At 41.5% G+C, this 20190-nt stretch overlaps 1 protein-coding gene across 2 annotated transcripts in view; it reads right to left on the bottom strand.

Annotated features, from left to right (window-relative positions):
- Positions 1-20190, bottom strand: part of CIP2A (cellular inhibitor of PP2A) — a 2713480-nt gene that overhangs the window by 432114 nt on the left and 2261176 nt on the right. For both annotated transcript variants that reach the window (XM_044071100.1, XM_044071101.1), the window contains one exon: positions 2290-2486. In XM_044071100.1, the coding sequence (XP_043927035.1) occupies positions 2290-2486 (197 nt within the window). The remainder of the gene's footprint in view (positions 1-2289; positions 2487-20190) is intronic.

Raw genomic sequence — 20190 nt, 5'->3', positions numbered from 1 at the left:
GCCTGTGCCTTGCCTTAGAATCTGTAGGATCCACCTACCCTTAATGATGACATTACACTGTTTTAAGAAGAGTCTTAACCTTCCCATATCCTTACAAGAGGAAGAGGAGCGCTAGGAGGGATTAGGAGGTGAGGGGGTAAAAATAAACATGGGTGAGTCATAAATTTTCCCTCAGTGTATCATGGCCCAGGGGTTCCCTGGCTTTTTTTTCTGGTTTGCGTGCTATTTTTATCTGTAACAGCATTTCCTACCCCTTTTGAGGCTTGCCTTATCTTGCTTGGGTAACAGAAGACAGCTCTTAGTGGGGTAATTCCTGATAGATTTAAGGTGCATGTGAATGAAAAAGCTGCTCGACTGGCTGCATGGATTTTCCCTTTCTCCTCAAGTTTCTTGAACACCTTCTCTCCAGGGCATCCAATGAGAAGCTCCTTGTCAACAGATGCATTTACGAGTTCTGATCTGGCAAGGGCTGAGTAGTCAGACAAGGCAAGCCTCCTTAGAAGAGTCACCCACCTTAGCAGCAGCCCTGCATGATGCATCCACTGCATCACAGTCACACTTCATGAAATGCTTGGAAACCAAGACTTGAGGTTGCATAGCTCAAGTACTGCCCCTTCAACTTCATCATCAGATATGTAAGGAGGGATTCCTAGCACTTTAGCAAGCTCAACTAACAGCTAAGGGTCTTGAAGGTCATGGTAGCATAAGTGTACGCTTTCTTACAAAACTGGTTAAGGATTTTACTCTCCCCATCATTGTGAAGGGAATTTTTATAAGTTCATATTGCATGTTAGGCTAGCTGCCATTGCAGGCCATTTTAAGCCTAGTCAATTCACCTTTAAGGGTGAGAATCAAATCCTGTACGTTGTGTCTGTGAGGTAAACACCTTTACCATTATGTTATACCCCCACCCCCACCTACGGCTGGAGTCATAACAGTTCACTTTATGAAATCCATGGGCATCACAGCTGGAGTAGCCAAATCATTTTTAAAGAGGTATCATGGCAGCCATTGCCCCTACAACATGGTTTGGCTTCATACAGAGTGCTGGAAATCTGACTACATGTATGTATTAGCAAATGCATTTTTCAGCCATGACTGGTGGAATGGCTAATGTTATAAATTCAGGCACAGTCACAAAAAATCACTTTACCTAATCTGGTCCTGGAAGAACTCTTTTGCCTTCTATTTGAATGTTTCCTTCAAGCTATGAAGTGTGTCCCCAGATGGAACCTCCTCGGAGTCTTCTGTGTCACACTTGTAATGGACTGGGAAAGACATCTGCTTGACATCGGCAATTTCATATACCTCTGAGCCAAAGGTATCAAAATCCTGTTGTGGGAAGGCTCCCTTTTTCCCTTATGAGAATGGACCCCGACACTAAAGGCAAGTCAGAGGTAGGCTGCCAAGACTTCAAGCATTCTATAAAATCATAGGCCAATCTAAAGATATCTGAATGGAAAGCCTGAGAGGTGGACACAGCAAAAGGCCTGCCCAGGTCAGGATGTGGCAGGCTGATCGATGTTCATTTAAGTTTGGATTGTGTGGCTGCATGTTTGGAAATGCAGATCAACTTGGAGGACTCTGGCAAATATAATCTGATCAACACTTGACATTCTCAATTACAAATAGAGTGGAGACATTGCTCTCCCTTAGATGACTAGGATTTGGGAGACAACTTTTCCCGTTATGTTAAATGTCAACACTTATCTATATAGAACATTAACATTTGAAGAGTATAATGTTTGCAAGATCATTCCCCCATCATTTGGTTTATAAGTATGTCAGCAGCTCAATTTGCTGTGTTAATTGTAGACTAGATCTAAACACTGGTCACAAATTTTGCTAAGATCTACATACTGGTAAGAACAGCCTTTTTTCCTCTAGAAATTAAAAATATTCTCCCTTTTTGTTTATGTACCCCCCTACATATCAATACATTGTTATACTGCACAATTAGTAATATGCTTCATGTTGTCTGCATTCTGCTCTATGCACAGCTTTCTTTGTACAACAAAATTTCTTTCTACACAGCCAGAGAAAATATCCATTGCCTAAATGGAGAGTCCAGTAATCAGGTTCAAAATTAAACTAAAATAATACATGAAAGAACTACATTACAGTATGGCATGATAAATGGTTATAGTGATTAGGATATACATTTTGTACTATTTTGGTGATTGAAACAGCAAATGATAGGCGTATGTACCATGACCCAAGAGAGAGAGAGAAAAAAACAAAACAGAGGAATGGTATACATGTAAAAAAAGCACTGAGACAGCTCCTTACTTTTGTAGGAGTCCAGCAAAATTTGCTTTCAAGTTCTCATGTTCCTCAGCTACAGTCTGCAGCTTTCTGTTGTGTTGAAACAGTTGTTCAATGTCCTTCTTTGCACGTTCAGATTCCACCTGCTGTCCCACAAGCAAGCCCTCAAGCTCCTCATTTTTTCTTTCTGCATCTTTAAGAAGTCCAGCCAGTTTTCTCGCCTTAAGTGAGAAAGTTATTTTAGATTCAGTTTTAATGACATACGAATATTTTCACCTGTTGCAATAGTTGCTCATTATACTACATTCTATCAATTAATCTAAAATGTATTGCCTAGAAGTCTACCTCTGGAAAAGTTCACGTTGTAAAGCTGGTTTATTGCCATGGATGAAATGCACATAATCATTACAAATTATTCCCTTTGAGACACAGCTTTCAGTCTATATGTATCAGGTGATCATTTCATTTTTTTCCTATAAAGGCTGCAACATCTCCAGCTTGTTCAGAAAGCATCAGAGATGTGCTAATAGATTATTGTTGCAGCGGTATAAACTATATGGGTTAAAGGATGTCCTCCACATGGACCAGTTGTCAGGAGTACAAGCGAAGCACACATTTCTTCAGAGTAATTTTTGCCTAGGAGGGAGGAGCCCTGAAAGAACACTGTTAGGGAAAAAATAAGTGTAAGCTATACAAAACGGGTGAAAACATCCACACATTGGCAAGACCAAAAGAATCCAAGCAAGAAAAGGGGGCTGGAAGGAGAGGAGGCTACTACAGCACTGATTTGTTAGAACATCTACAGTTATAGGAAGTTTACTTGCAATGTACTATGTTCAATACATAGATCACTCTTGCAGTAGCCTAAACTATACAGATGGATTACCATAGCTTAGAGAAACAAATCAAAAGGGAGGAACCAACAAACTAAGACTTCAGGAGTCCCTGGACAATGGTCCTTGCAAAGCCTGTTTTTGACCAGGAAAAATAATCCAGTTTGTAGTGTTTAGTAAAATATGTACAGAGCCCACATTTGCTGCATATAGAATATTTCTAGAGTCTTTCAAAAAGTCACCAAAGGCCTTGTGGAATGGGCTCTAATTTTGACCAGAAGTGGCTTGTTATGGTGAAATTAATAAAAAGCAATAGTATGAAACAATCAACTGAAAATTGTCTGATTTGACACTTGTTGCCCTTTCCTCTCATCGTCATAGGAGACAAACAACTGATCATCTTTCTGAATCCTCAGTTTTTGTCTGTATAGAATTTCTGCTCCTGTCAACATCCACAAAAATGAAGAATTTTTCTCCCTTGTTCTACGTGGTAAAGGAAAGAAGACTAGGAAAATAATAATTGGGCTTTAATTAACCCTGAGGCAACCTTAGGTGTGACAGCAGGATATGTTCTCAAAAAACATGCCCCTGTGAAAAACGAGGTTGGGCTTACTCACCATAAGTGCTTCTAACTCAGGTAGTCTCCTACTAGATGTCAGAGCAATGAGCAAAACAGTCTTCCAAGTTAACAACCTCAATTCAGCCTGATGAGCTGGTTCAAATGGAAACAGATTAAACTTTTTACACAACGTTAAGATACCAAGGATATGCCGCCTGTTTCCCTGAGTAGGTGTATATGGAAAATCCTTTCAAAAACTGTTTAACTAGAGTTTGGTTTGGGGCAGGGGGTCAAAGGGCTGACAATCAGAAATGTCTGACAAATGCACCTTGATAGAGGAATACAAAAAGCCATTGGACAATAACTCACACAAATAATTAAGAAGATTATTTGAACCAAGGTCCAGGTTCTCATATTGTCAGCTAAAAAATTTTCTTCCACTTGACTTATATGATTTCCTAGTAGCAGTTTTTTCACCTTCTTTAGTACCTGCTGCACATCCTCAGAAAAGATATGCTCAAACGGTGACAGAGTTCTGTGATCTAAGCAGTTGAAAAGTTTTCAGGATGAGATATATCAACTAGCCTCTATCTTGTGCGAGTAAACCCAAGCTTTTAGCAGAAGAGATGATTACTGAATAGTCTCTGTACCGTATGACGGTGGCTTGTTTAGAAGCTAGATGGAGATCATTAATGAATATAATTTAACAGGGGGACTTAAAATGGATCTTTGATGGACATTCACTGTAAAGGGGAGAAAAGAGAAGATGTCATTTTGCCATTGTATTGCCTGTTGTCTATTTCAGACGTAGCTAAAGAACCAAGACAGTGAAGTTTCATGCACTCCTAGGCAAGCTAGTTTTTGAAGCAATTTCAGGTGGGATACCCTGTTGAAAACTTTAGATGAATCTAAGAAAAGTGCTGAGATTAAGTGCCTAGTGTTTTGATAGTGGTTAGCAGATATTTCAAAACTAAGGAGAGCTGCACATATACCATGAAAAGGAAGTCAATCATACTGTGTTAGGGGAAAGGAGATAGCTGTCAGTGCGAAAGCTGAGGAGTTGAAACTGGATACACTAGAATTTTTGTGAGCCGAGACAAAATAGTTATAGTTCTCATTTAAAACACACAGAACACCTTCTCAATTGGGTCTTTATGGAGAGGAAGAATGTAGCACCCTTTCCATAGGGTTGGAACATAGCTTTCGGTGATGGAGTAGTTTATTAAGGTAGAGATAAGAAAAAACTGGCAGCAATTTTTCAGAAGGCATCAGGGAAATGATGTAAAGTTTAAGCTTAGTAATAGTATTTTGATTGTAGAAATTGAGACTGGTTTGAATGTTAAGTGTTTGGGGGGCTAACAAGGGAGCAGAAAAACTTGTGTTTGTTTGTGACATGGGTTTAATAAGAGGGTACTGTTTGGACAAAGTGGGTATTGAATTTGCTGACTATACTGCCAGTATGGTTAGATGAAGTAGGTGTAGACTGTGTTGGTGTACCGGTTTTAACAGCTGGTTGACTGTGATCCAAAAAGCTTTGGGATTGTTGTAATTTGCTGTCTGTATATCATTGGAGCAGCTATCAGTTTTGATTTAGTTTTTGAGACATTTGTAGCACTGATGGGCAGCTATGGTTTTAAATTTCTTTAATTTTATTCCAGGCTATGTTTCTCTCTTTCATGAGAACTTTTACCCCCCCCCCCATTTTTTTTACCCCTTTTAAAACAGCTTCCCGTGCCAGGTCTGAAGCATTTGCATTATCTGACTGGGGTGGAGTGGGGTTCAGAAAGGAGAATGGAAGACCTGGATTGCAAGATATCTGGTCTACCCATCATCCAATCTCCTTTTTTATAAATCCCAGGACCGAGATCTGAAAGGACACAAGGTATAAATGCGGAATCCAAATAAATATGAGGTACTACTTGATTTTTCACATGTGGAGTCTGGCATGTGGAAGCAAGAGAACCACTGATGCCATGTACCCCAAAATCTCCAATTATAGAAAAATGTGGATGACTGGAGCTAGGCACTTTGTGAATAGCATTGGTGTAGTGGAAAGTTTTTTCTTGCAGAGGATAATGCGGCTCTGGAACAGACTTCAAAACCACGTAAAACAAAGCTCATCTCTTTTCCTTAAAGTGCAACTTGGATCTATGGATGAGAAGAAAATTTACCCCAGGACTGTCCGCATTTACTGCTAATGGAGACAGGCAGCATATTGCCTATGAACCTATAAAAAAGAAGTTATGTACTCACCATAATGTTCTATCTGTGTTTTCCATTTTCGTTCTTCTTCAATGAATGGGTTTGGATCTGACTCGGCCACTTTCTAAAGATTCTAGAATCCAAAGCTTGAGCTTCTCCCTTACCTACAATGCTCCTGACCATTACAAACCATCAGATCAAGTTTGCTACTATAATACATATTATAATCCTAACTATAAAACAATGCTATCACAGGAAAGTGACAGCTGAAAGATCAGGAGCTCAAAAAGGAACTGTGGTTCCTAACAATACTTCCGTTAGCTCTCTCCGAAAGTCATGGACAGGGGGGGGAGGAGAGAAGTTGAGAAAGAATGAAAATGGACAACACAGATGGAATGCTGTGGTGAGTATATAACTTCTTTATCTGATGTTGTCATTTTCATTCATTCCTCAATGAATGGGACAGAGTCCCCAACTACGGTAACCTTGCGTGGCTCTCATGGAATGATGTTCTGGAGCACTGCTGACCCAAAGGCAGCTCTAATTCTAGAAATTATGTCTAATTTGTTAATGCACGATAAACGTATGAGTATTAGGCCAAGTGGCAGCTGCACAAATGTCATCAATAGAGGCTTTTGCCAAAAATGCCATAGATGTAGAAAGTGATCTGGTTGAATATGCTTTCAGTTGTCTTGGTACGGTAATATCTTCCAAGGAATAAACATAGGAAATACAATCTGTTATCCATTTAGCCAGTATAGTTTTAGAAACTGGTCTTCCCAATATTTTACTAGTAAGAGAGACAAACTGATAATTTTTCTAAATTACTTAGTCCTGTGAAGTTAAAAACTAAGGTGCCTATGTACATCAAGAAAATGAAGGGTATATTCTCCTTTGTTTTCAAATTTGGGGAAGAAAACTGGCAAATTGATAACTTATTTGATTATTAGTTTCAGAGGGAACTTTAGGTAGGATAGAAGGATCTGTTTGTAAAGTAACCCTGTCCTTGTGGAATATCAAATACGGCAGTCTGGAAGACAGTGGTTGGAGTTCAGATACTTGTCTTGCAGAAATTATAGCCACCAGAAAGACAGTTTTCCAAGAAAGAAACTTGAGATCTAATTTAGCTGATGGTTCAAAGGGAGAAAGTACTAAGCTTTTCAAAACTACAGTGAGGTCCCAAGGTGGAGTATGGTCCTTTGCTGGAGGTCTAAGTAAGAAGGTACCCTTAAGAAAGGCCTTACATAATTTGGATGATGCTAAAGGGGAAGCATTATCTCGGATGTTTTTAGTTCAAGATGGCTGCTAACTGAACCTTGATCGTGGAAAATGTTGCTCCATTATGAAAAATTGAGGCAAGGAAAACTAGAACAGCTGGAAGTGGAGTGGGCAAAGGGATCTAATTCTCTCTGATGAGCCCAAAAGAAAAACCTTTTCCATTTACTTTTGTAAATTTTTCTAGCTGAGGGTTTATGAGAAGAGATTATGATTTTTCGAACTGGGGAGGAAAGCCTGGAATGTCTAGCCATCATTGGAACTGTAGAAACCATGCAGTCAACTTGAGGCTTGCAATATCTGAGTGAGCTTGTCCTGAGGTGTGAGACAGGAGATCTGGACTGGGATCCAGTGTCCAAGGAGGACACACTAAATGAGACCAAAGGAAGGGGAACCACACTTGTCAAGGCCAGAAGGGGGCAATGAGGATTACTGCACAACCAAAGTGCTTTCTGAAGAAACTTGGGGATGAGTGGTAGGAGAGTGCAAGTGTAAAGGAGACTGGAGGGCCAAACATGGATCAGGGCATCTCTCAGGGATTGTCCCTGAGGAGGGATAACAGCAAAGAACCTGCTCCATTTGCTGTTGAGGGGGGGATGCAAACAGGCAACAGCAAGGCTGACCCCATTTGTGGGAACTTCATGTTTGCCACGGACTGGCTGAAAGACCACTTGTGAGGAATGAGGATGGTTGTGCTGAGTTTGTCCTTTAGAATGTTGGATTTTCTGTTTTGTGCATTACTACAAGAAAACGGTTGGATGAGATCGCCCATTGCCACACACTCATTGCTTCTCGACAGAGGGGATAGGATTTGGTTCCCCCGTTTGTTGCGGTACCAAACTATGACAAGCTGTCCATTTGCACTGCAATAGTCCTTAGAGGGAGAAAGCTCTGGAAGGCCTGCAACACTAGAAGCTCTGCTCTCATCTCTGGGACACTGATATGCAAATTCGTCTCTTGTGGGGGACAATGTGCCTTGTACACTCTGTCCCAAAAGTAATACCCCCCGTCCCAACTAGGAGGCATCTGTGGTTAACGGGGCGCTGGGGGGAAGGAAGGATAAATGGACAATCTTGATTGATCTCCCTGAAGTAGATCCACCAAAGAAGAGACTTTCTGCAAACCTGAGATAACTTTATTGGGTGATTCAAGGGATAATGATGAAAGGACCACTGCACCACCAGGATCCACTGGAGAATTCTCATGTGGAAGGGAGCAGTGGGAATCAGAGTTATTGTAGCAGCCATCGACCCTACAGCTCTCCTAGGATCTGTTTTGCAATGGGATACAAAGAATCTGTTTGATGTGTGTCTTCAATGTAAGAACTCTGTTTTGAGGCAGAAGAGCTAGACAATTGACTGGCCTAAGCAAGTCCTTACACAAAATCCACAACTTGAACTGGCTGAAGATGACATTTGTGTATGTTGATGATGATGATTCCCAGCAAGAGTGACAGTTGAAGCAAATACTCCCTGGCTTTTACTAGCAGATGCCCATTTGGTGCGGTATGAAGCCAGTCATCTAAATAGAGAAACACTAAATCCAAGCAGTCTCAGGTGAGATCCTGGACACCATGGCAGCTTGTACTGAGACCAAAAGGCAGGGCTCTGAACTGATAATGACTAGCTCACACCCTGAAGTGTAGATACCTACTAGAGGGCCTGTTCATTCTGATGTGATAGTACATGTCTTGAACATCGATTGTGCATCCACCGTCTTTCTGAAGAAGGGGCAGAATGGACTGAACAGTGACCATCCGGAATTTAGAATTCTTTGTAAACTGGTTCAGATAACTTAGACCCAAGAACAGTCTTAGGTCCCCTGTCTTTTTTGGGACTAAAAAAAACCTTCACTAAATTCCGGATCCTGTTTGGTCTGGTGAGACCTCTTGGATGACTTTTGTCTAACAACTTTGTGATCCCTTGAGGTGCTAACTCCCTCTGATTTTGTGGATCATCAGGGAGAATTTTCCTTGGTTTTACTGGAAATTTGTGAAAAGGGAATGAAATATCCTCTGGATATGATCCTTTGTACCAAAGAGTCATTTGTGATGGCTAGCCAGGCATTTCGGTGCAAGGATAAGCACCTGCTGACTGCCTCCAAAGAGGGGTAGTTGGGCAACTTTTCAGGAACACTGGAAGGATCTGTCTGAGAAAGAATCTCAAGATCTTTGGTTCTGCGGACCCCCTCTGGCATGTGGGCAAAATCTACCATGGCAGTTATTTCCCCCTTTGCCTCTGAGAGAAAACTCCCCATGTGATTCCTGGAAAGGGCTTTGAGATTTCCTGGACCACATTTTCTTACCATTGCTTTGGTTCCTACAGAAAGGTCTCTGTGGAGTAGAAAAACAAATTCCAATGGCAGACAAGGTCTTTCCATCTTTTTCACTGCGGGAGAGAATCCCTTTTACTGTTGGGCCAAACAAGGATGATCCATCAAAGGGAGCACTGATGAACGACGCTGTGAAGGGTTTCGCAAAATCAAACAATCACATCCAGTTGTGTCTCTTTATGGATATGCCTGAACTGGACACCCTAGAGGTACCATCCGCACAATGTAAGATCAACCTCATGGACGCATTTGTAATCAATTGTAGGGTAGCCACTCGAGAGGAAAAGGACTTCAGTTACCCTGGGACAGAATTAGAGAGTTCCTCTAACAAGACCCTCTGAAATCTGGTGAAATGTGCCAGGTAGTTCAGCAATCGCAGGGCAAATATTGCTGATGCATAGACTTGCTTCCCAAACCTGTCAAAAGCCCTAGACTCCCTGTTAGGGGGACAGACAAAAGAGCTTTGTTCAGCAAGTTCCTTTTTAGTGGCTGCAGCAACAATCAAGGCATCTACAAGAATCCCTTTAGCCCAGTACGGTCTATCAGCAGGGGTACTTAAAAGATTTTGCCTGAGCATCTGGAAATAAGTTCATGAAGTCTGGTTCCTTTTATGCCCTGTGGGGAGACAAATTCTATAAGCTCATCTCCGGGTGGAGATTTGGGAGGTGTTACCCAAGACATAGATGGGCCAGACCCGAAGGTTTCCAAGAACACCGATTCCTCCTGGGAAGGGGTTTGGGAGGACCACCTTTTTGGAGAAGGATCTCTAAGATGTCTCCAAATGAGACACTTTCAGGTGGAGATCTAGGGGACCCTTCCCCCTCATCAAAATCTGTGTCTCCTGTGAGGGATTCCTGTGGTGAATCCAAGTGCATGTTTTTGCATGTCCTTTTCCGAGAGACCTCTTCAGTGGAATGTTCTAGGGAGATATCGGAAAAGATGGGGAGATCCCTTGTGGGAACTGCTTGAAAGCTCTTCTGGGCTGGCTGTCCCTGGGGTATAGGATGCAAGGACTCAAACATAGAAGCAGAGAGGGAGTGGGGTATAGATCCGAAGAAGGTAGAGCTGACACTATTCTAGGTTGAAAGACACCCCTCTCCACCACCTCAAAAGCAGAGGGGCCTGGAGAGGCCGAGGACAATCCCACCAGAACTGAAACTCCCAGAGCAGACAACCAGCGGAGTAGGAGCTCAGCTATCAGTGCTGAGGCTCCGAAAGGAAATGACAGCTACAAAAACTTCGGAGTTAAAATCTACTCTTTGGAACAGACGCTAATGCTTTGGCACCGAGGGCCATTGTGTTCCAACAGTGTTTGAGGCAATCTGGTCAGGGAAGTAGCCAGAGTCGAGGATGAGATAAGCTTCTGATCCGATGGTTTGACTCCCAGGGCTCTCGGATCCAAGGGCTCCGACATGGCTGGTTGGATCGGAGAAGGAGAGAGTACAGATTGAAAATAAGGTTGGCGGCTCACGGATCCAATGGGAGATGGAGCTGGCAAAACCTCCATCTGGATCTGTGTTCTGAGGAATAATCCTATCCACCTCTGCTTTGGACAGACTACGGGAAGACCTAACGGAAGAGGATGTGGAAGGTGGCCTTGAAGAATTCTTAGGCATTTCTTGCAAAAAAGGAGACCTCAGTCTTAGAGGTACTGACACCAGAGAGAACCTGGGAGCATGGGGTCGAGAAGATGGAACAATGGACTGTGTCGGATCCAAAGGTTTCAGGTCTGAGAGTTTAGGAACCTTCTTTGATGGTTCTAAAGTAGGTGCAGGCTGAGGAGATTGGACAAGAGAGCATTCACGGTACTCTCTGGGCTCCTTCCATTTCTGGGAGGGAGTTTGAACCCCTAACGAAGTGCCTGAAGATGAAGCTGATGCAGGAAGCAGGCCTTTCAAAATTCTTATTCCTTCTGTCAATAATTGTTCTAGCATTACAGGCCGCATATATGGAACAAGAGATGTCCAAATGTGCTGGGCCCAGACAATAAACGCACTTGCTTTGGTCATCAAAGTTGAGGATCTTATGCCCACAGGAACTGCATTTTTTTAAATCTAGTCAGCTTGTCGGCTATACTACCAAAACACAAACTGGAAAATAAGCAAGGAAGGAATGAGCTACCAACAATGGTAATATAAAAAAATACAGAAAACTAGGTAGAAAAGAGTTAAAGAAGGTAGTAACTAACAACAAAGAGAACAGCTATTAAAAAAGTTACAAGAAATTATTTTTACTCTCAAAAACACCTGAGGAGCTTGAGCAATCACAACCTCGACCGTCTTGAAGAGAGATAAATGAGATATGAGGGTTTGTAATGGTCAGGGGCATTGTGGGTAAGGGAGGAGCTCCAGATTTGAATCCTAGAATCTTTAGAAAGGGACTGAGTCGGATTAGAGGATAGGATTTGGACCCATTTACTAAGGAATTAATAAAAATGACATCATCAGATCCTTCAGTTTCATAAAAAATTACATCAATGTTACAATACAGAAGTATCCTCTCGGAATTTTTCTCAGCACCCATTTGTCTGAGACTATTTATGGAAAGACAGCTGGGATGAGCTAAAGCCTGGGGGAAGCAGAAAGAGAAAAGGGAAGAAGGAACATGAGGAAGAGAAAGGGAAGCCCCGAGTCTCGGCATAGTCATTCTTGTGGAGAGGAATGATCTCTTTTGGGAAAGGAAGAATTTTTTTTTTATTTGGTTAGTAAACATTACCCTCCTGCCACTTTCTCTTGGTACCCTGACTAGTTAACTGGGATTTTGCTTGTTCTGCACTTTGTGGTTGGATGCCTTGTTGGAGAGAACCAGGGAATATGAAACATTCTGAATACCCCATGCATTAATTTACTATCATCATCTTGTTGGTAGAGTACCTAGGTAATAGCAGGACTGAGCATAAATTTAGAGCTTAGGAGCATCCAAATCCTAATTGTTTAAATCCTCAGGAAAAAATCTGGTTATGTAACCAAGCATACCTTGTCAATACAACAGAAGCGGCTGCTTTTCTAGAAACAGTGTCCGTACCTTCCAAGACACTCCTCAAAGCATATCTTGAGACTTGACTTACAGGAGAAACAATTTCATTCATATAACACTTCTGTTCAGGAAAAAGAGATACAGCAAAGTCATCTAAGCTGCATGCACACCACAAAATAAATTTCCACATGAAGCCCCGATAATTTAAAATTCTAAACACTAAATTACTAGACTGAGCCAACTTTTCCCCCTGAGATTCTAATCAGATGCCAATTTTATCCAGTGGTACAGGGTTAGAAAATGCCAATGCTCTCGTTATTGCTGTCAGCTGGGCAAATTACAGTGGAGTCAGCTGACAAAGAAGCAAAAAAGCTGCAAGATTAGAGTAAACCTTGTACTTCCGCATAGCCTTTTTAGGAACTGATTCACTAGCCAAAGGGGTCTTGCATGTGGTTTTATAGACCTCTTCTAATCTGGTAATAGAAGAGTAACAGCCAAAACATTTTGAATCACATTCTCAACAAGATCATAAACTCAGCCAATCACTGGTGTAGCTCCACATTGCTCCCAGTCAAACATCTCTAAACCTAGCTAGTAGTTCTGGAAGGGTGAACACTTGCTTGTTTTTTTTTAACCTGTTCACCTTCTGAAGAATCAGTTTGGATGGAATCAGTGCTCACTACTGTCTGTATCAGTGTTACAAGACTGATCTCTATAGAAGGTAGCCTCATATCCATGCTGAATAGAAGCATAGCCTCTGAGATTAGCTGTCTACAAAACACACACAGCTACAAAAAACACATCTGCGTTACACTTGGTCATAACCATTTTGTCTGTCATGTGGTAACATTTCTGTTTCTTCTTACTGGAAACCACGGTGGTGCAGCAGTAGCATTGTTGCCTCACAGCAAGAGGTACTCCTGTTCGATTCTCGGCTGGAGTGCCTTCTGTGTGGAGTCTGCATGTCCTCCCTGCGGTCGAGTGGCCTTCGAAAGACATGCGTGAATGGGTGTGCCTTCGTTGAAGGTTGGGCGTCGAGCTGGCACCTCGGCACCGTAAAAATCTACTGCCCATCATTAGCGGGCCGGAGTTCTGCTGTGGTGACCCCTAACCAGAAAAAGCTGAAAGAAGAACTTAGTGTGAACTATACTAGAGGACAAAATATCTGGGGACAGAGCATTATGTCTAGCAAGAGGTCTCTTATTGTGGACCTCACCTACACCTGAAAGGTTTTGATCCCCAGTATCTAGATCAGATACTGGAGCAGCCCCAAAGGGTATGTCTGCCTCATACCATAAAAAGCTGTGGGCTCACATCAGAGAGTGACGGATAAAAAGGTAAGATGCCTGTGGGCTGGCTTAAGACAACATATTCCAAAACCACAGGCTGAGGCATATTTTTTTTTCTTAGGATCATAGCAAGTTACTGGGCCCTTACAAGCCAAGCCAAATTCGACCTGTATTTTCACAATCAGCACCTATTGCCTTTATCCAAGAGGGACAGAGGTGGAACCTCCCAGGGTGAATTTACAGTTACCTATCTAATAGTCCAGACTGCGTATGAAGAGGGCCACTGAGGTGCTCTGCAAAGTGGAGGTCTGTTGCAAAAGTGTGGCAACCTCTGGGAGACAAATCTGTCCCTTCAACAGGTTCTATTAATGTCACACACCAGGTTAAGGTCTTTAGAGCAAGTAACCTGTGTACCATTTCACTTGCGGATATGCAGCATTTCCAATAAAGCAGAGTCAGAGATTGCCTTATAATGCAAAGCAGAGATCACCTCTGAGCAGTCTGTATGAAACAGAATAAAATGATAGTGAATTCAGACAATCCACATAGGACGGATGCTGAAGACCTTGAATTTTCCTTGTGAGGAACCTCTGTGATCTAATTGCTGCAGGTGCTTAGAAAGGTACATACCAAAAGGGGCATTGTACTCAATTATTGGCCTGATGAGGGAAGAGTACAAGGAGATTATAATTTCTTTTTTTTTCTGGAGGTAATGCCCTGTCTTATGAGATGAGAACTATAGAATGCTGTTCTTACCATTGTGGAGACATAGTGATCAAAGGTAAGGTTGCTGTCAACCACTGTCTCCAGGTTTCTCACCACAGGGTGTTGCTATTGATGTGGTAGTTAGCAGGAACATCACTCTTACCATAAGGGATGAGAATACATTTTATTGCATTGAGTTTAAAGCCATGACTTTGGCACCAATTATTTGTTTGTGTAAGACCCTCTTGTAGGATGTTGACATCATTTGGAGATTCCCAGTTTGCAGTCATCATCAAACTTTGTCAGCTACAGACCATCAGTTTTTGCTTGTACTTTGGAGAAATAGATTCCAAACAATAGAGGTCTCAGGACTGATCCCTGTGGAACACCACTGATTTCAGGTCTGCTGTTGGAGGTGGATTCCCCTATTTTGATTGTGTGTGTTTTATCAGTGAGCCAGTTAGCGACCCATCTAACGATATAAGGGTTGATACCTAACTGGGTGAGTTTGTCGATGCTACTGCAGCGGGGGATCATGTATGCACAGATTTCCCCTCATCCAGGGCCTGCTGACTGTCTCGAAGAAGTCCACCAGGTTTAATGGACATAACTTCCCTCCGACAAATCCAAACTGAGTAGGGTCAAGTGTTTGGAGATTACCTATACCTTTGTTGATAAGGTCCATGATGATTCGCTCTATGGCCTTACAGATAAATACAGAATATGTGTGTGTGAATGAAAGGAAGGATAGATGAATGGTGAGGATGCAGGGAGTAGAGCTGATGAAGGTGGATGAGTTCAAATACTTTGGGATCAACAGTTCAGAGTAATGGTGAGTGTGGAAGAGAGGTGAAGAAGAGAGTAGAGGCAGGGTGGAATGGATGGAGAAGAGTGTCAGGAGTGATTTGCGAAAGATGAGTGAAAGGGAAGGTCTACAAGAGGGTAGTGAGACCAGCTATGTTATATGGGTTGGAGACGGTGGTATTGACAAAATGGCAAGAGTCTGAGCTGGACGTGGTAGAGTTAAAGATGTCATATTTGCACTGGGTGCGACAAGGATGGACGGTATTAGGAATCAGTATATTAGAGGGTCAGCTCAGGTTGGACAGTTTGGAGACAAAGCCAGAGAGGTGAGATTGCATTGGTTTAGACATGTGCTGAGGAGGGATGCTGGGTATATTGGGAAAAAGATGCTAAGGATGGAGCTGCCAGGTAAGAGGAAGGCCTAAAATAAGGTTTATGGATGTGGTGTGAGAGAGGACATGCAGGTGGTTGGTGTGACAGAGCAAGATGCAGAGGACAGTAAGAAATGGAAACAGATGATCTGCTGTGGTGACTCCTAATGGGAACAGCCGAAAGAGAAGATGATTAACTACCAGTTTGGCAAAAATCTGGGCCTTTGCTTTTAGGTTACAGATGTAACTAAAGAACATCTTATTGTTATCCTTAGTTGAGGAAGCAAATTTGGATTCATAGTTTGCTTTGGAGGACTTCACAAGAAGTCTTATTTGCTTGTTTCAGCTGAGGAGGTAGTTTTTCCAGTTCAGAACTCGCTTCCTCTTACTCTCAGACAGTAATTTCTTCCTCTTATTGTAAAGCCTGTTAACGGCAGTTGTCCACCAGGCAGGTTTGCTCTTCCTCGAGGAGCTTGTTTTGGTCTTATATTGAGTTTTTTCTTTTTAGATGTAAATGAATTTGAAGGGGGAGGCCTTGTCAGAATCCATCATGTCACGGGAAAAAAACACCAGAAAGAATAATACGTTGACATTATTAAGAACTAAGGGCAGCAATAACAAAGTATAAACTATGGTCCTACACAGCAAATAGGTAAAACGGTATAAAATATAGCAGGAAGAGTTTAGGTTATGCCAAGCCTTGTTCTACAATTTTCCCAGTGTAGTAAACAGCACACACTGTCACAGTAGCAAGTAAACGAAAACTGCCAAACAAACTGTTAAAGTAGAAAATCCCGAAGGAAGCTTACACAGATGTGATAAAATAATCCAGTAACCAAGCGATAGCTGTAAAAACCGTAATGTTAGCACTTTTATTAAACAAGAACTTTCGGTAGGTTTAATAACCAACCTTCCTCAGACCAAACCTAGCAAGTAAACTTTACTTGTTCCAGTAGTGGCAAAAATCAAATATATGCCGTAATTCAAATAGAAATCTTTTAAAACAGCATAAATAAGCAGTTGTTTAGATTCTTTTGTCAGAAATTAAAAAAAAATCTCCACAGAAAATGCCAATAAAGTAATCTGTAGCAAAATCATGATTTAATGATAAAAATTGCTACAACAGTGTTAAACCAGTAGCAAATATCACAGAAATGAAGAAAGTGAAAAAAATGCAATATCTTCCTGACAGAAATTCAAAATGAAGCAGATAAACAACAGAACCAGAGACCTATTGTTCATCTGACACCAAAGAATCTTCAGTTTCCCAGTAGAAGTCAAAGAACACTTTAGAAAAGCCCCAAAACTGCTCAAAAGCAGTATTAAGCACACAAGCAACTCAACAGTAAGTTAGAAATCCAAAAGGAATTAACAGCAGTAGTAAACAGCAATAATAATAAAATATAAATTTCCGTAGATAAAGCAGCCCCTGCAAGTACGGCAACTGCACGGCTCCAAAAAAGACCTTAATAGCAGTACAAAACACTGAGAGCCAGCAGATTGTAGCATAAGGAATTTATTGCAAATACTAGCTCAAACGCATAGTAAAAAACAAAGAGAGACAAAACAGACCGGGTTCAGCTGTAAAAATTACAAAGCCTTCTTCAGTGCAGTAAAGACATATATACTTGTTCTCCTTTTATAGGCAACCACTAGATGAGGCTCCAAATTAGTGAATTAATTATCCATATCAATTAAAGATATTCATTAAGCCCTGGTGAAAACAAACCCCCCACTTTAATAATTCATTTCTTCTCTTTATTATTTAGAATCTGATGCCAACCGGTTTTATTTGTTCTCTGTCTAATAATTCTGTCTATCACAGTAAAGTTAAAGGATGCATTCCTATATGTACCTCAGTGTGCTTGTATAAAGCATTTGTGAGCTTCTTGTGTCTGATGTCACTTAAATGTTCAGAAATTCTGAATTTTAAAGGTCTGGATGTTTGTCCCACATAAAATGCATAACATGTGCAGGTAGCCAAGTGAATCACCCAGTCCCGTCTGACAGTTCGCAAAAAAGAAAGTATCAAATACATGCCCGGTGTTTTTGCTGCTGAACTGGCATGTCTTCATCACCCTTCTGCAGTGGGTGCAAAGGCTACAAGGAAAACATCCCTTAAGTTGGTCCCCCATGACAGTAGTTTGTATAGTCACCCTTACATCTCCAACCATGTTTGTAATGACTTAAAAATGAACCCAAATTTTTGCCTTTCCTGAAAGAGAAATGACATCTGTCATCCAAAATATCACATAGTTTGTATCTGCTAAGAGTATGTTCCAACGTCTACGGACACTAGTAAGCAGGACATCAGTATTCCTTCCATAGGTAGTAACCAGTCAGACGGTGGAAGCATTGCCCATAGTCTTGCTCCTGTATGTTAAAAGATCCTGCCTGTCACAATTAACCACCCAATGTCTGGCCTGATGGATGTTCCGCATTTTGTACCCCCTATTCCTGAATCTAGTGGTTAGATCTTCTTGATACACCTGATAAGTAGCATATTTTGAACATATTCATTTAATACGCAAAAATTGTGATTCTGGGATGTTTCTGCATATATGTGGGGGATGAAAGCTGGTAGAATGGAGAAGGGAGTTATATTGGGGGTATTTACGATACACTTCTTATGTTAAAGTATGGTCATTGTTCCTAATGACTAAAACATCCAAAAAAGTGATCCTGTTGATGTCGTTGGTGGCTGTAAATTGTATACCCCATTTGCTATCATTTAAATATCCAACAAACACCATAAGATAGTCAGGGACCAATATCCATACTAACCAGCAATCATCCATGTATCTTCTTCAAATATCAATCTCATCTAGATAGAGATTGTGTGTATTGTCATAGATGAGCTGTTCCTCAATGTGGGCCATGAATAAGTCATCATATATGGGAGAAAATGAGGCTCCCTTAGCAGTGCCTTGTATTTGTAAGTAGTTTTTGTTCTGGTAATAGAACACATTCTTAGTTAGAACGTGTTCCGCAAGGCAAAGTAAAAAAGTGTTGAAACCCAGCTGGTACAACTCTGACTTGTATAACCAGCATTCCAATGCTTCCAGGCCCGTCCAGTGAGTGTACAATGCAGAACCATCTAGGGTGCAAAGTAACCACCATGGCTCAAGCTGCATCTCAGAAATAACTTTAAGGAATTCCAGTGTCTTGGATGCGGGCCTTAACCCACTTCAGAAGTGGTTTAAGATACTGTGTCAGAAACTGAGATAATGATTCAGTGCTAGAACCCCTTCCTGAAACTATAGGTCTACCAGGTGGATTTCTACATTCTTATGTATTTGGGGTAGAAAATATATACTGACTGGAAGGGTCGGGCACCGTAAGGTGATGTAATGTGTTGTCCGTGATGATTCCCTCGTTCTTGGCGGATGCCAAAAACTGATCAATTTGTTTCTTGAAACCAGGAGTTGGGTCCATTGTCATGAGTATAGTAACGACTGTCAATTAGCTATCTCACAGCTTCTGTGTTGTATTGGGTCCAGTCCTGTATAACTATTGCCCCACCCTTATCCGCAGACAATATTGCCAAATCATAGTTTGTTTCTAGTTCATGGATAGCCTCCATTTCGGTCTTTGAGAGATTATTTGATTTGGCAAGGAACTCCCTAAAGTGAAAATGCAGATCTTTGAGAATACAATTCTGAAACATTAACACGTTATGATGCACTGGTGGCATAAGATTTGTGGTATCTGAAACCATCCTGCGATTCACGATTAAGTGTTGTCTGAAACAATAATCTCAGGTTACGTAATCTACAAAATTACATTAATAATTTGTGCAAATATATCTTCAAACACATAAAAGCCAGGTATAAAATTAAGACCTTTATTCAAAATTTTAACTTGGGTGGGTGACAAAGGGGTGGATGAGATATTCAGTACATTGTTATGATCTATTTCTGCACCATCCGTTTCAACAATCCTTCCATATTGTCCACCTTTGTGATGTTTCCTGTCCCCCCTCCTTTGCTTGCCCCTAAAGGGATCTGTGTATTGCTCTGTTTAGAGGCTGGGGAATCTGGGGCATGCTGTGCATCAGGCTCTATACCTGACAAGGACTCCTCACCAGAAGCATCATAGCTGGATGAGGAAGGCTTCTTTAAAATAGACCTTGGTCTTTTCCTTTTGACCACCTTCCTATGTGTTTGTTCGAACCTGATGTGCTTATTACTGGAAAAGGGGTGCCCACCCTCATAGTGTGTAGATCCCTGTGGAACTTTCTCATTTTCCTGTCTTTCAATTGCTGCTCCAGGGTTAAAAGGTCCTGGCTAAGTTTCCTAAGACCAGTGTTATAGGATTCTTGTCCTTCAAACTTCTGAATGTATGCACATTTGGGTGATTTCTGATATATCCTTATCAATAGTTCTCTCGTAATGAGAGGCTAAAATTTCCACAAAACCCATGAAAACTCTGTGCTGAGCCAAAGCCCATTGTTCTGTCAGGGTTGTGTCAATTTTATGAACCAATGGCTGTACACGTACCCAGGGCCCACTTGGTTAGGTATGCCTTAAAAAGAGGCTTGTTGCAGTCCTTCTTTAGACAGCGCCCGATGTCCTGATAAC

Source organism: Protopterus annectens, chromosome 5.part0, assembly GCF_019279795.1.
Source record: "Protopterus annectens isolate FY-2018-M chromosome 5.part0, PAN1.0, whole genome shotgun sequence".
Lineage (NCBI taxonomy): Eukaryota > Metazoa > Chordata > Ceratodontiformes > Protopteridae > Protopterus > Protopterus annectens.
This window is presented reverse-complemented; position numbering and strand designations above follow the sequence as displayed.